Here is a 14,542-nt window from a genome sequence, read left to right as displayed (position 1 = left end):
TCTCCCTTGTTCCATAGGAAATCCGACAGAAATTGGGTCACCGTTTACAGCTGCCAGATTTACTCATTAAGCCTGTCCAGAGAATTATGAAGTACCAATTACTGCTGAAAGTGAGTCACAAACACTCCTTAAGGTCAAGATGCTATTGATAAGAAGTCCTCAAACTCTTTAGGGAAATGTTAAATTTTGTATTTTATGAAGTATCAGTTACTGTCAAAATGAGTCACAAACACTCTTTGAGTCAAGAAGCTATCAATAAGAAATCATCGAGCTGTTTAGGGAAATGTTAAATTTTATGTTTTATGAAGTATCAGTTACTGTCAAAGTGAGTCACAAACATTCTGAGTCAAGATGCTATCAATAAGAAATCATCGAGCTGTTCAGGGAAATGTTAAATTTTATATTTTATGAAGTATCAGTTACTGTCAAAGTGAGTCATAAACACCCCTTGAGTCAAAATGCTATCAATAAGGAATCATGGAGCTGTTTAGGGATATGTTAAATTTTGTATTTTATGAAGAATCAGTTACTATCAAAGTGAGTCACAAACACTCTTGAGTCAAGATTCTACCGATAATTAACCTTTAAGCTGTTATGGGAATTGTTAAACTTTATACCGTTGGGGACTTTTTATTGGTATGAAGAGAACAATTAATGCTGAAAGTAAAGCACGAACATTCGTGGGTCAAGGTACCCCTAATCATGAGTCATCAAACTTTTCAGGGAAATGTTTAAATTTGTGCTGTATGAAGTCTCGATGGTTGTGGGTTTTCATCAGGTTTTGCCGGGTTTCCTCCCTTTATAATGCTGGCCACCATAATATAAGCGAAATATTCCTGAGTACACTGTAAAACACTAATCAAATAATGAAATAAAGAAATTGTATGGGAGGGTGATTAGCTGGTGAAAAATTCTATGAAATTATTTACTTTATTTCGTATTCAAAGTGAAATTACGTGTTCTTTCCGCAGGATATATTGAAGTACACGGAGAAGGCAGGGTTGGACACAACTGATCTACGCAAGGCCCTGACTGTTATGTGTGTCGTCCCTAAGGCAGCCAATGATATGATGAACGTTGGTAGATTACAGGGATTCCTAGTGAGTTACCTCCCCTTTGGTCATCTCATAAACCAACATCTTTTTGACAAAACATTACTGGTAACATATTGAATGCCTCTGTTGAGAGATTATGTATCAGTGTCCCTAATTATATTATGTATAGGGGTACATCACACATAATTACTATTCGGGGCCTTATTCCAAAAGCAGTCTTTGAAGTTGATTGTAACTACCATAACGTCAGCATGAGTTTCCAATGTGTCTACAGTCAGCCTAGTTTGTGATCGTTTTATGGTTAAGGACACTGCTCCAGAGAGCCGTTCAAATATTTTAAGTCTTCTTTTAAGATCATGAGTTTGATATTTTGAATAATACATTCATCCTGAAACGCACAAAGGTTTGGGAATCTGTTTTGTTCAAGCATGAAATATGTGCTGCATGTTTTTTCTGATTTATTTTTATGTTGACTGTTTTTCAGGGGAAAATCACAGCTCAAGGAAAGTTATTGTTACAGGTATGTGCAAATGACTCATAAAGAGCTCTTCTGATAAAAAACAAAATTAAGCGCTGAGATAAATAAATAAACCACACAGGAAAGCTTTATGTGGAAGCAGTGAGTTTTAGAGGTCATTCAGGATTGAGGTCATGAAGTGGTTTGAGTGAAGCATTCTTGAAAACCTGAAACATTGTTGACCTTTTGAAACATTATTGCACAATTGTATCAGTTTTGTGCAAAATCATTTTTACACAGCTAAAACCTTTGAAAGGCTGAAACATTTTTGAACATCTTTATCATTCTTAATGAAATAAATTATTTGATATATTTGTAGAAGTTGTGCCATGTAGGTTTGATATTCTTTCATCTTCATTATTTCAGGATACATTACTAGTCCAAGAAGTAGAAGCCAATGTGCCAACAAAGTTCCGTGAGAGGCGAATGTTTTTGTTTGAACAGATCATCATTTTTAGTGAAATGACGGAAAAGAGAAAAGGGAACTTTACCAATCCTGGATACATATATAAAAATAGCATCAAGGTAAAGATAGTGAACTGACTTGGTTTTATAGCTGACAAATGGCGGAACCTTAAGCTCAACATATTAAAACTTACCACCAATGTGGTCACTGTCAGTTCAAGTCCAGCTCATGCTGGCTTCCTCTTTGGCTGTTCGTGGGAAGGTCTGTCAGCAATGTGCGGATGGTCATGTGTTTCCCCCTAGGCTCTGCCCAGCTTCCTCCCACAATAGTGCTGGCCGTCATCATATGAGTGAAATATTTCTGAGTACGTTGTTGAACAATAATCAAATGAATAAATATTAAAGCTTTCTGAGTGCCTCAGTATTATGAAGCACTGTGATTATGGTAGATTGATGTGGTGAGTTTATGTTGGTTTGATTAACTTACCTGAAATAGTCATTCCACTTCTGACACCAGAAGGGTTTGACCATCTAGGAGGATTGTTTTACTGATAGGTCTACATCAGTGGTATTGATGATAGAGGCGAATCACTTAATGATGTTTTGAAAGAGCTCAGCAATTTAGATTATTAAAATTGAGAAATGGAGAAGACAGACCTAAAGATTCAAATAACTTTATTACAATGACCAGATATACTGAGATATACAGTTTTATACAATAAGTCTGTGGATTTTGGTTAGGAAATTTGATTATAGTGCTGCATGTATAGTGCTGTTGTTTCCTCTGAGGCTTTGCCGTTTTTGTGCCATCCATAAATAATTTAATGCACTGAAACGTAAGTTAAGAAAGCAATACAAAGGCTTGTACACCTTCCACATTAGTTTGTAGGAGTCCGGCCCATTTCTAGTGTAACACAATCCCTCCTCTGACACCAAGAAAATTCTTCATTAGATCTTCTTTTCCTCTCTACTAGGTGAATAAGATGTCAATGACTGAGGATAGTGACCCCCTTAAGTTCGTGCTGATCGACAAAACCCCAGGGGCTGATTTGAAGCTGGTGATCCAGGCACCCAGCGAGGAGGTCAAGGCAACCTGGGTGTCACACATACGCTCCATCCTCGACATGCAGGGCGATTTTCTGAGAGGTAAAGATGGCAACTGTGCAACATGATCACAACCTGTAGTAAAGCTTACCTTTAACATAAATGCCCTTTGTTCTCCATGTTTTGGTCATCTTCTCTTACGGACTTCAGATTTGCAATATCTTAAATGTCCAGTGTTCAGGCTACCTAAAAGGAATAGATGATGTTAAAAGATGGGATGTGAAAAATGTGACCGACAGTTTGTCTTATAGATCTGCTTGTCACAGTTAGCCAACCTTTTGACACATTCAGTCAGAAGGTGTTCCCTCCTAAGTGGAATTATGCATCATGCTTTCTGATTGTACTACATTGTAATGCATCCGGGTACCTTTACTAAGCAAATCATTGACTACCATCGCAGACAGTGATAGATAATATAATTTTATTGAGTCATGTCAGTATGTATCAAGTATTATGGTGCCTGCAGCTGCAAAGAAAATACAGTGCAGTTTTAGTATTTGACTAAAACATTGCATTTTATGATTGTTGCACATATATGTACATGTAATATTTCTAATCAGTCAATTTCCCAACAAGTGTGCGCGCTGGCCACACCTGGAAGACATTTTGAGATCGTTTGATGTGGACCTGTGTTGTGTAATAGAAATTTCCTTCTTCTCATTTCAGCTCTTCAGTCCCCAATAGCCTACCAAAAAGAGCTGACAAAGGAACTGTAAGTTATGACATGGAGACATTTTACTGATGCTAAAATATGAGATATTTTTTCAAGATCATAATTCATGCTGGACTTGGTAACATCATATCTCCTATGCTCCTTATTATATTTAGAGTGTTTAATTTAAAAAGATGCTGTAACCATGGGTTCTCTGCTGCATGAAGTGTACATGCACTTGTATTCAGTACAAGTCAGGTTTGATGTCTATGTATTTTGGGGAAGGGCCTTCGTGGCCAAGTGGATTAGCAAGCCAGCACGACACATTGACCGAGGAGCCTCTCACCAGTGTGGTCGCTGTGAACCCAAGTCCAGCTCGTGCTCTCCGGCCATAAGTGGCAAGGTCTTCCGGCAACATGTTGATGGTCGTGGGTTTCCCCAGGCTCTGCCGGGCTTCCTCCCACCATAGTGCCTGCCACCATCGTAGAAGTGAATTATTCTTGAGCATGGAGTAAAACACCAATCAAATGAAATACATCTATGTATATTAAAATGATGTACATACTGATATACAACTCGTAGGTTTCAAATAAAGCCTTTGATTACGGAGAGCTGTTATCAATATGTAAAAATTCATCTCAAACATTTTGTTCTCGCAGATCTGCCCCAGAATTTGGAAGCTTGGAGGCCAGAAACTCTTCGCTACGAAAAACACAGTCCAATCCTCAGCACAACAAAGCTGTGTCACCATTGGCTGCTTCAGCCACAACTCCAAATATATTAGCAAAGCCGACAGGAAAGGGAGATCTCAAGAAACAGGATCGGTGTCATTCTGTGCCCGGCCCTCTTCCCAGCGGAGAGACTTTGGTGGAGGAAGATTTTAGTAAAACTTCAGATCCTAGCTCACCAGTTGATACAAGTAGCTCAAAAGAAGCCAGCTTAGAAAGGCTGAAATCCTCCGACGGCAGTTTACGAAAAGTTCCTTCCCCAAGCCCTTCGGCCACAAGCTCAGAGGCCAGTTCACCAAAACCAAAGAAAAACACTGGCCTTTTCGAGGGTTTCAGAAACACTCTTCGAAAGTCGAAAACTGACGGTGGTGGCAGCGGTGGGACAGGTCAAAAGGGCTCTGATGTGTATGCAACTCCAGTTTCTATGCCTGATATCGTGCAGGACAGTGGTGTGCGGACTCATTCTAACGATGACGCAGCAAGTGGTAGTGCCTCTGCTGCGGCTAACTCGGTCGCCGCGACATCTGCTGCCGCTCAACCACCACTAACGACAACGACGATGGCGGCTAAACAGGCCAGCACAGACAGTTCTGAGGCTGATCAAAGCCCGGTAAGTTCACGACACAGATGATGCATAGTGGGCGGTATTGACTCGTTTTACGCCCTGTGTACGTATAGTGGGCCAGTGTGACCACATCACGGCGGCCATCTTTGAAACACTGCTTCCTGCTGGATTATCACTTCCTCCCTCATGCTTGTTCAGAGTGCGGCGTTTTGTTTGACACGTGTCTGTTCTAATGTTCTGTACTGTACCTTCATGTGCCGGGGCGTGCCGAGCGTGCCGAGCACAACACCAGAGAGCACGCACAAACTGTGTACTAATATTATTACTAATCAAGTCCTCTTGTGTGCATCGAAAAACGGATTTGATCAACCTAGCTGCATGGCCTGCCTGTATTTCAATTGAATTAGGATGGATTGCATCAGTTGTGCATCATCAGTGGAGTGCTGTTAACTGACCATTCACGGCTCTTCATTTCTGTATTTTTTTTGGCCCCTTTATTTATAGTTTCTCGTCTCTTCTTCAGAACAGCCATGTCCCATTTTTATTGCCATTGATTGGTCTACTCATCTGTCAATCACAGTCATATTTCCTCGATAACCAAATGGCTTTGAGCACAGCCCATTGACTTATTATTCATGTTGAAGGTTCTGTGGTAGAATGTAAATATAAAACCTGTACATAAGGAAGTTATATGGTAAATATGTAGAATATGATGTAATGTAGATGTAATTTAAGAAGTTGCCTTGGGCAAAGGGAAATGACTTCATACTAGAAAAGCTCAATTATCTTTAAGATTGTATTTCCCCTTGCTCTTCTTATCGTTACAAATAAAAGGCAGCCCTTAGCTCTTAGGATTAAAAGAAGTGGATTTAGGAGAATTTCGGGTTTTCAACTTTTTGACCTGTAGGCTTAAGCTGGCTTCATCTGCGTTCATCCGTTCTGCATTCAACACATTGCCATCCTTCTTAAACACATTGTCATCTTTCTTAAACACATCGTCATCCTTCTTAAACTCATTGTCATCTATTTTAACACAATGGCATTTTTCGGGTGCATATCATCACTTCTGGATGCATTATTTTCAAACTACTGTCTTCATTTGTACCACTGTACTAAACACGTTCAAAGTGTTCTCAAAAGGGCACATGTCATCCTCTAAGCATATGGAAAATTTTCTAAGCACATTTTCACCCAAAAGCTAGACAAGTTTAACAGGTACCATCTAATTTGGTGCTTTTAGTTATTTCTTTTCTTTTGTTTTTTTTGCAACATGCTCGCCCTGTTATAAGACCAAGTTTGTGTCATTCCTTTTATAAAATTAAAACCATGTGATCACAACAACTGAAGAGAAGTTGTAAACAATGGTTGGCAATTCATGCAGTCTTCACATGACTAATGGATTCAGCAAATACGTCACCATTTAAATGTAAGCGGAAAATTATTGAGTATAACCTTAAGAAAGAATTAAGTAAGCAAACATAAATATGCATAAATGCAAGACTTAACCGTAAACAAATAAATACTTAGACAAGTGGCGTGTCGCAGTATTTAGAATTCCTGTAGTCCCAAACTTCAAACCAGGGGTTTGAGGATCGGAATATGAGTGTGTGATTTTTCTAAGATTTCTTCATATTCACAGGGTTTAGATTACCAGACTGTAATGTTGTAATCTATGAATTTCTTTCTTATGAAAAATAATATATTTTGTTTTGTGTACTTAGATTTGTGTAGTTAGTTGTTAAATTGTTTTGACATAGGTTCATGGTACAAACAGTTTGTGAGGTACACGGCCAATATTAGACACTTCAGGTAAAAGTTACTTCTAAATTTAAATGACAGAAAATGAAATTTCTACGTTCAGTCATCAAAAGCGGGGTTTTCAGTTGACAATGATAATGCTGAAAGCGAAAGATGGCACACTTCAAATTAAAATTGATCACCCATGATATTAGTTATTTCATTGGAAATATGCAAGCAAAACAGCTTACCTGCAGGAAAAACTGATATTACAATATGATAAGTTAAGAAAAAAAAATCTGTAATGCAACAATCAAAAATGAAACATGATTGATTTCCATCCATAAAACCTTCACCTAAATAGTACAAGTAAATATAATTTTGTGAAGGTTTTCGTATGGGTTTTGTTTTGGGCTTTTCCCAGAAATTCTTATATATTCCACCTGAATCATGAATGGCTCAAATTAACTGGGCAGATTTTTTCTTTTTTACATCTTTTGCTTCATATCAAATACACCAACCTGTCTCTTGGTCCTTTTTTCTCCTTATCACCTTTGTAAGTTTGGCATGTTGAAAGTTTTAAAGGTAATTGGGGCAAGTATAATTGAAAGGCATTTATAATACGTGGATTTCTTTTTAAGGTGTGTTCAGTAGAAGGTTAACTGTGAGCTTTTCTAATATATCTGGAAAGCTGTGGATAGCACTCCGAGATAACAGTGGTCCCTCCCACCACCTAAAAAAAAAAAAGACATTTCCAAGAAACTGCTGAACACTGACATATTGCTGGTTCCCACATACGTAGATGCGCAGCATGAACACTTAGCCGCGTTTGCGCCTGAAAAGCGTTGCAAGGGTTTTGCTGACTGCATCTTGCTTGCATGCTTGCAGACTGTGCATGAGAACTCCCCAGCATTTTGACAGCTGCTGCTGCTATAAGAGCTAGTAGGTTATACACTGTCTCAGCACGCTGTTGCATGCGCCAGCGATTGTCGGCCTTTTGACCCGAAGGTAAGCAAGCATCACCCCGCTCGTGGTAGATGTAAAACACAAATCAAATTCATGAGTGAATTCATTCTTAATTCATCAAATAATTAGGTGCAGCGTATGACTGTTACTTCTGAAATGAATTTAGAATAAATGCACTTGAGCTTTACTTTTTTGACTAACACACTAAAGTGAACATTTTAACTTGTAATGACCGTCCTGGAAGGAAAATAACTGTTATAAAGTCATTTGCGTAACACTGGAATAGTTGCCTTTAGATTTAATTGTTTTAATTATTTATTTTTTTATTTTTTTGGTGGGGGGGGGGGGGGGTGTTTTTGTGGAAGGGCGGAAATGGAGTATTCCACTGTAGGAATTCTTTTATTGATACGCTAACAGTTCTGCTTCTCGCGTTTTTAAATGTAAGAGACCTGGCGGCTAACACTACAGAAAAATGTTCTTGTGTCTGTAACAGGAATGACGTAAGACGGATTTTAAAACAAAATTTATTGTTTTGCTTCACCTCATCACCTTTTAGCATCATATTTTCTCAGCGACAGTAAAGAAGGCTCAAAGTAACATTTCTATTTTAAGCTGGCTCACCATCCAGTTCTATAATGGCTACAAACTTGGCCTTAGATTACCTCAAGGGAGGTAACTTTTTCAACCACTTCTGTAGGCTTGTCATGTTGACATTTTCTAAACATGTACTTCCAAGCAGTGTAGCAGGGGGATATATGCGTGACTGGTGTACATATGTTTATGTACAGTGTGCATTTGGGTAGGGTTTTTTCTTTTTTTTTCTTTTTTTTTTTTGTAATATAACGGACTGTAAATACAGCAGAGAAACCTTATTATTGGCCCTGCCCAGTTCTAGTCGAAACCAGTATGCTTTTCAATAATATGTACATCTACCATATTCGAGTGTTGATCAGTGAATCGCTTGTATTGCTAGCATGACAGTTTAGTTGAGAACGACGGTTCCTCTCCCTCTCATGTTGTTTCCATGGCAACATGGTATGGAAGCTGTAAATTCCGTCTTACTGCACGCCACTGCTGTAATTATGATTAATGACTATACAATCAATAAAACAATTATATCTCTCATCTGAAAGGCTTTTTTATTTTTCTTCTTCTTTGTTTTTTTTTTTTATTTTTTTTTCTCTCTCTTTCTGGAGTTTGCACTTTAATAGCATGTCTAAGGCATTGTTTTATATTTTGTGTTTAGAATCAAAGGTATACTCAAACGTCTCAACCTTTTTTGCTGGCGTAAATTGCAATTTGTACAACAAAATAATATTTCTTTCATGACTGTCAGTTATTTTCCTTGATACTGATAGTTCTGTTGAAACGATTTAAGGTTTATTTGGAAGGTAGGATAATGTTCTACCAGAAAAATGTAACTTTAAGCAAGTAATATTTCATGACATTTATTTGCCTCTAAAAAATGGACATTTGGAGGGCAGAAATCCTTTAGAGTAATTACAAAATATAACTTATACGAAATTTGTTAAGAAAACATTATGAATGAAAAGGTTGAGAACTTAATTTGAGACTATTTTTTTTTTGGACACAAATTTTGAATTTGAAACCCTTATGAAATTAAGTCCATTTGTGAATTTGCTTGAAACTTGACAAAAATATATTGGCCAACCTGTGATTATGGGTTTGAAATTGGAGATTGTGTCCAAAAAGAAGAAAAAAAATTATAGAAAACTTTTTGTGTGGGAATAGATACTATTGTCAAGATCTGAAGTTTCATTAGCTTTTTCAGATAAACCATTTTTTGGCATATTCTTCACAAGTATTTATAAATAGTCCGATATCTGAATTGTAAGGTTGGCTTTATGAACCATATTAATTGGTTGTTGAAAACAGCTGTTTTAAGGATATTTTATACATGTAAGGATAAATCTCACTAAATTCAGGTAAAAGTGGAATAAATAAGACTAAAAGTTTAGATTGTCATTGTGGTCCATCTAGCCCACCTTACAGTTGAAGTCTGGGATAATATTTTACTACATATTCTTGGCTAAAGTCTGAAAAATTGTCTTCTGCGAAATGATGACTCTTGTCCAAACCAGGTTGTTCCCTTGTAAGACGGGAGAACTACATTACCTCGCCTCGGGATCATGAAGCAGTCTTAAACTTAAGCCAAAAATCATTAAATTTGGAATGTTCCCTTCCATAATTTTAGCTGAAATTTGTAGTACAATAACTTACCTAGAATTTACACCATCAAGCAATATTCTGTTCCTTTTACATCAGAAATAACAACTTTAAAGTTATGTGAAAATTTTGACTTAAATCTAAGACTGCTTTGTGATCCCAGGTCCAGTTTGCCTACAAATTGTTGTAGCAAAGGCAGAAATGAACAATACTTCTCACAGCTTTGGCTTTTAGAAAAGAAAGGCCTCCCATTCCAATATATTCTTTGGATTTATAGATAAAAAACAATAGATGCAGGTTTATTTCATCAACAGCATAATTTTGACGTCATGAAATTTTTAAGCAAAACAAAGTGGAGCCATATTGTTACTGTAAACCACATTTTTATCTCCACTGCTAAAGAGTGACTTCCCCAGGCATGGAATTCTTGTTCAGAAATCGATGCCAAACTCATGAAGAATTAGTTCAAATCTTACTGAAAAAGATGTGATGGAGTGTTAAGAATGGGATGACCTTAATTCATTTCATATATCATACTACTGCACAGCTCTTCCCACGGATATTTATGTTAATGTAAGAATTTTGAGTTTGAACCGTTTTGTCGCTGAAGGTGAAAAAAGCACTACTCTGTCATGTGGCTTGTTAAAAGCTTCCGTTGACATTAAAAAATCTGCACATCGCCAGTCTCAGTCTGGCGGCAAGAATGACTCATTTTCGTTCAGGACCTTGTGTGCAGCTCGATCTTCATCCACTCTTGTTGACTTCTAGTGGATTCTTTTTTCAGATGCCCATGTTGTAGTAAATGTAATCAAGAAGGGTTCCCTCACATTTGTGACAAGTCACATACGGTGCTGTGCAGTAGGATGTTTGTTACATTCAGCGATGGAAAGTTTGAACTCAAAAGTTTCCAGTTGTTGACAAATTCTGAGGCCAGATTGGTAGGATCGGTCAACTTCGATGATTTATAAATCTAAAATGTTGTCAACAGAAACAGAAGTTTCAGATTACAGCTTCGACCTGTAAATATACAGCGTACCTACGTACTTCTTCAAACTTGTTGCTAGCTCAGTTAAATTAAACGTTGAGGTCTGCTTTCAGGTAAATATCAGAAATTGTTGAAAATAAACCTCAATGTTTAATTGAAGAATCTTTTCGCATGCCGAAAGGCAATTTTGAATGCAATTTACCCACTTTAATGTTTTCATCATGGGGACAATTTACGTTTTGATTGGTGGGTTCACTTGTCAGTTCATACCCCTGAGCAAGGTGCGGTGCTCAGTTTCATGAAACTTCTTAAGTTCTGTAAATTGCTAAAGTTCTACATGGAGTGAACATTTCTTGAAAAAACTGAACTCAAACACTAAAAGGTACATAATAATTAAGTGTAATATTGCCCTGCTTAAACAAAACTCATGAAATTTCGTGAAACCTGGCCCAGATGTTTAGCAACGAACTGTTGACAGCTGGCATACTTCATTCTGGTGTAAATCCTGTTAGCATTTAGCCGATCATTTCAGGTTGGAAAGTGATTTTGAAACTAAAAACAGACACTGCCTATTCCAGGCTCTTCCTTGTCACAACACCAATTTAAATTCAGAGTGTATAAAATTCTTAATGTGCTGAAATGCATATACAAACACATTCCCTATTAGGACAGCTAATTTACGATGGAGCAATTAGATCTCACAAATTTCCTGTGAAATATGAAATATAGTGATAATTCTGCATGGAAATGAAAATTGTTTTCAAGTTTTTGTGAAGACCCTGGCCTAACCAACCACTGAACAAGCAGTTTCAAATTTTTCCACCAAAACAACAAAAGCATAAAACATACGTGACTGGGATCCTTCGCTGTGTGACCAACAAATTGAGCAAGCTGCGTTGAACAGGCAACATTGAGCAAGCTAGATTGAACAGACAACATTGAACAAGCTAGATTGAACAGGCTACGTTGAACAAGCTAGATTGAACAAGCTATGTTGAACAAGCTACGTTCAACTGATGGTACATTTACTGTGTATTAAATCACAATAGGCGTTCATTGTATGTGAATTGACACACGAGACAAGGCCAACAGCCTTCGCCTCAAAGCTTTTATCATATCCACCAGCCAATCAGGGTCAGTTTTGTTCTATTATTTCTTTTTGAAAGTTACCATTTGATTTGGATGACAGAAGTCGGTCAAAATACCACTCCCAAACGGAGAATGGTTACATTTAACTGGTAGTATATTTTTTAAGAGGTACGTGTTACAAACAGGAACATGTTTCAAACGAGGAACGCTTTTTGATCAAAAACTTGATCTAGTGAGTGATATCAGGGTGTTTGATAAATAAGTGTTCTTTGTGTGGGGAAGTCAATTGTTTGTTGCATATAATTACCATTTTCTGTTTTGGAAAATAATGTCTTGGCAGCTCCAGCCTTCTTTGTTTTGATGTATGAAAATGTTCAAAAATTAAGATGTATACATCAATATTTTTAATTGAGTGTTGAACCTGTAGCCGTACAGGTCTAGGTATATATATGTCAAAAATGGGCCAGATATAATTTTGTATGTCTAGGACATATAGATGGAAGACACATTGTTTCATTTCCAGGCATGTTTGATCAATATTAATTAAGGCCTGTTGAGGCCACTTACAGTTTACCTTGTCCGTATGATATTTACAATGTATTCCCGCACAGTAATATTAGCAAGCATCCCCGCACTTGCTGACGGTCTCCAGTTTGTTCAAGGTCACCAGTTTGCTCAAGGTAACTCTGGTTTCCTCCCTCCATAAAGCTGGAAGCCATGCACTGGGAAGAGACTGGCTTCGTGTATTTTCGACAGCAAATCAAATTAATTTGGGTCCATTAGAGTAGGACCGAAGCTAAATAGCTTGCAGAGGTTTGTTAAATAAAGTGTTGAACTTTCTGATATATTCTTTAAAAAGTCTGGAAAGTGCTTCAAAATGGAAGGAGTTTGGGAGAATTAAGATATGATCAAGTCCTTTGGTTGTCTCCAAGGAGCATTCAGCATGCCATTGAACAAGACTGCCATGTTAATATGTACTGCTTGTGGAATGTTTGGAGAATGGCATGGTGGAAATTGGCATGGTGGAAACGGGCATGAGCTTGTGTACAGCAATGACTCCGCTACAAACTTCACCCAGCACTTCATCTCAGTATTTGCTAACATATATACACAACCCATAGTGTGAATGCTTCCTTCCAACGAGTTAAAGGGAGACAAATCTGTGGCGGCTCACACAACAGCTGAGTACGCCTACACAACAGGTAGTATCCTACTGTTCTTAGAATGATTTTCTTAGCAAAAAAGGGTTCTTTTTGTTTTTGTTTTTTTCTTAAGATTTGTGTAGAATTTAGAAAAATGATTAACAGAAATATGGTAGCCAAAAATTAAGCATTGCATAGGCATTTGGAAAAATTCCACACAGGTAAAGAGACAGTGACAGTTGTTGAAGTTTGAAAAGAATGGTTGTTGAAAGTGAAAGTTTTTGTGTTGACATGCACTGATCAAGTCAAATCCCCTCATGTTATATTGGTTCCAAAAAGCTGCTGTTGAGAGCCTGAATAGTGACGTCAATCAAATTTTCCTCATACTTCTCTCTCCCCGTCCTGTCTGGTATCAGCATGATAAATTTGAATTTTTAAATTTACCCATTGTGGCTAGCACAGTGCTTCATCACAGCTTGCCTTGTCACAGTTGTTCATCATGGTTAGCCTGTCTGCTTACAGTTGTTCATCAGGGTTGTGTTATCTTGTCACAATTGCTCATCATGGTTACCTTGTCTTGTCACAGTTGTTCATCATGGTTAGCTTGTCTGGTCACAGTTTTTCATCATGGTTAGTGTGCTTTCCCACAGTTGTTCATCATGGTGGTGTTGTCTTGTCACAATTCTTCATAATTGTTAGCTTGTCTTGTCACTGTTTTTCGTCATGGTTAGTGTGCTTTCCCACATTTGTTCATCATGGTTGTCCTGTCTTGTTTCAATTGTTCATCATAGTTAGCTTGTCTTGTCGCAATTGCTCATCATGGTTAGCTTGTTTCGTCACAGTTGTTCATCAAAGTTAGCTTGTCTTGTCACAGTTGTTCATCCTGGTTAGCGTGTCTTGTCACAATTGCTTATAGTGTTTATCTTGTCTTGTCACAGTTGTTCATCATGTTTAGCTTGTGTTGTCACAGTTTTTCATCATGGTTAGCTTGTGTTGTCACAGTTGTTCATCATGTTTAGCTTGTGTTGTCACAGTTGCTCATCATGGTTCACTTGTCTTGTCACAGTTGTTCATCATGGTTAGCTTGTGTTGTCACAGTTTTTCATCATGGTTAGCCAAGTCCAGCTCATGCTGGCTTCCTCTCTGGCCGTACGTGGGAAGGTCTGTCAGCAAACTGCGGATGGTCGTGGGTTTCCCCCGGGCTCTGCCCGGTTTCCACCCACCATAATGCTGACCGTCGTCGTATACGTGAAATATTCTTGAGTTCGGCGTAAAACACCAATCAAATAAATAAATAAATAAATCATCATGGTTAGTTTGTCTTGTCCCAATTTTTCATTATGGTTAGCTTGTCTTGTCCCCATTTTTCATCATGTTTAGCTTGTCTTGTCCCCATTTTTCATCATGGTT

The 14,542-nt window shown here is 37.8% G+C and overlaps 1 protein-coding gene across 1 annotated transcript in view; it reads left to right on the top strand.

The window, feature by feature from the left end:
* The window catches only part of LOC135464350 (kalirin-like), a 249,660-nt gene that overhangs the window by 211,010 nt on the left and 24,108 nt on the right, over window positions 1-14,542 (top strand). The window contains 7 exon segments of the mRNA XM_064741776.1: window positions 18-110; window positions 972-1,100; window positions 1,540-1,575; window positions 1,939-2,097; window positions 2,952-3,123; window positions 3,748-3,793; window positions 4,393-5,071. Coding sequence (XP_064597846.1) covers window positions 18-110; window positions 972-1,100; window positions 1,540-1,575; window positions 1,939-2,097; window positions 2,952-3,123; window positions 3,748-3,793; window positions 4,393-5,071 — 1,314 coding nt within the window.

Source organism: Liolophura sinensis, chromosome 4 (assembly GCF_032854445.1).
Source record: "Liolophura sinensis isolate JHLJ2023 chromosome 4, CUHK_Ljap_v2, whole genome shotgun sequence".
Classification (NCBI taxonomy): domain Eukaryota; kingdom Metazoa; phylum Mollusca; class Polyplacophora; order Chitonida; family Chitonidae; genus Liolophura; species Liolophura sinensis.
This window is presented reverse-complemented; position numbering and strand designations above follow the sequence as displayed.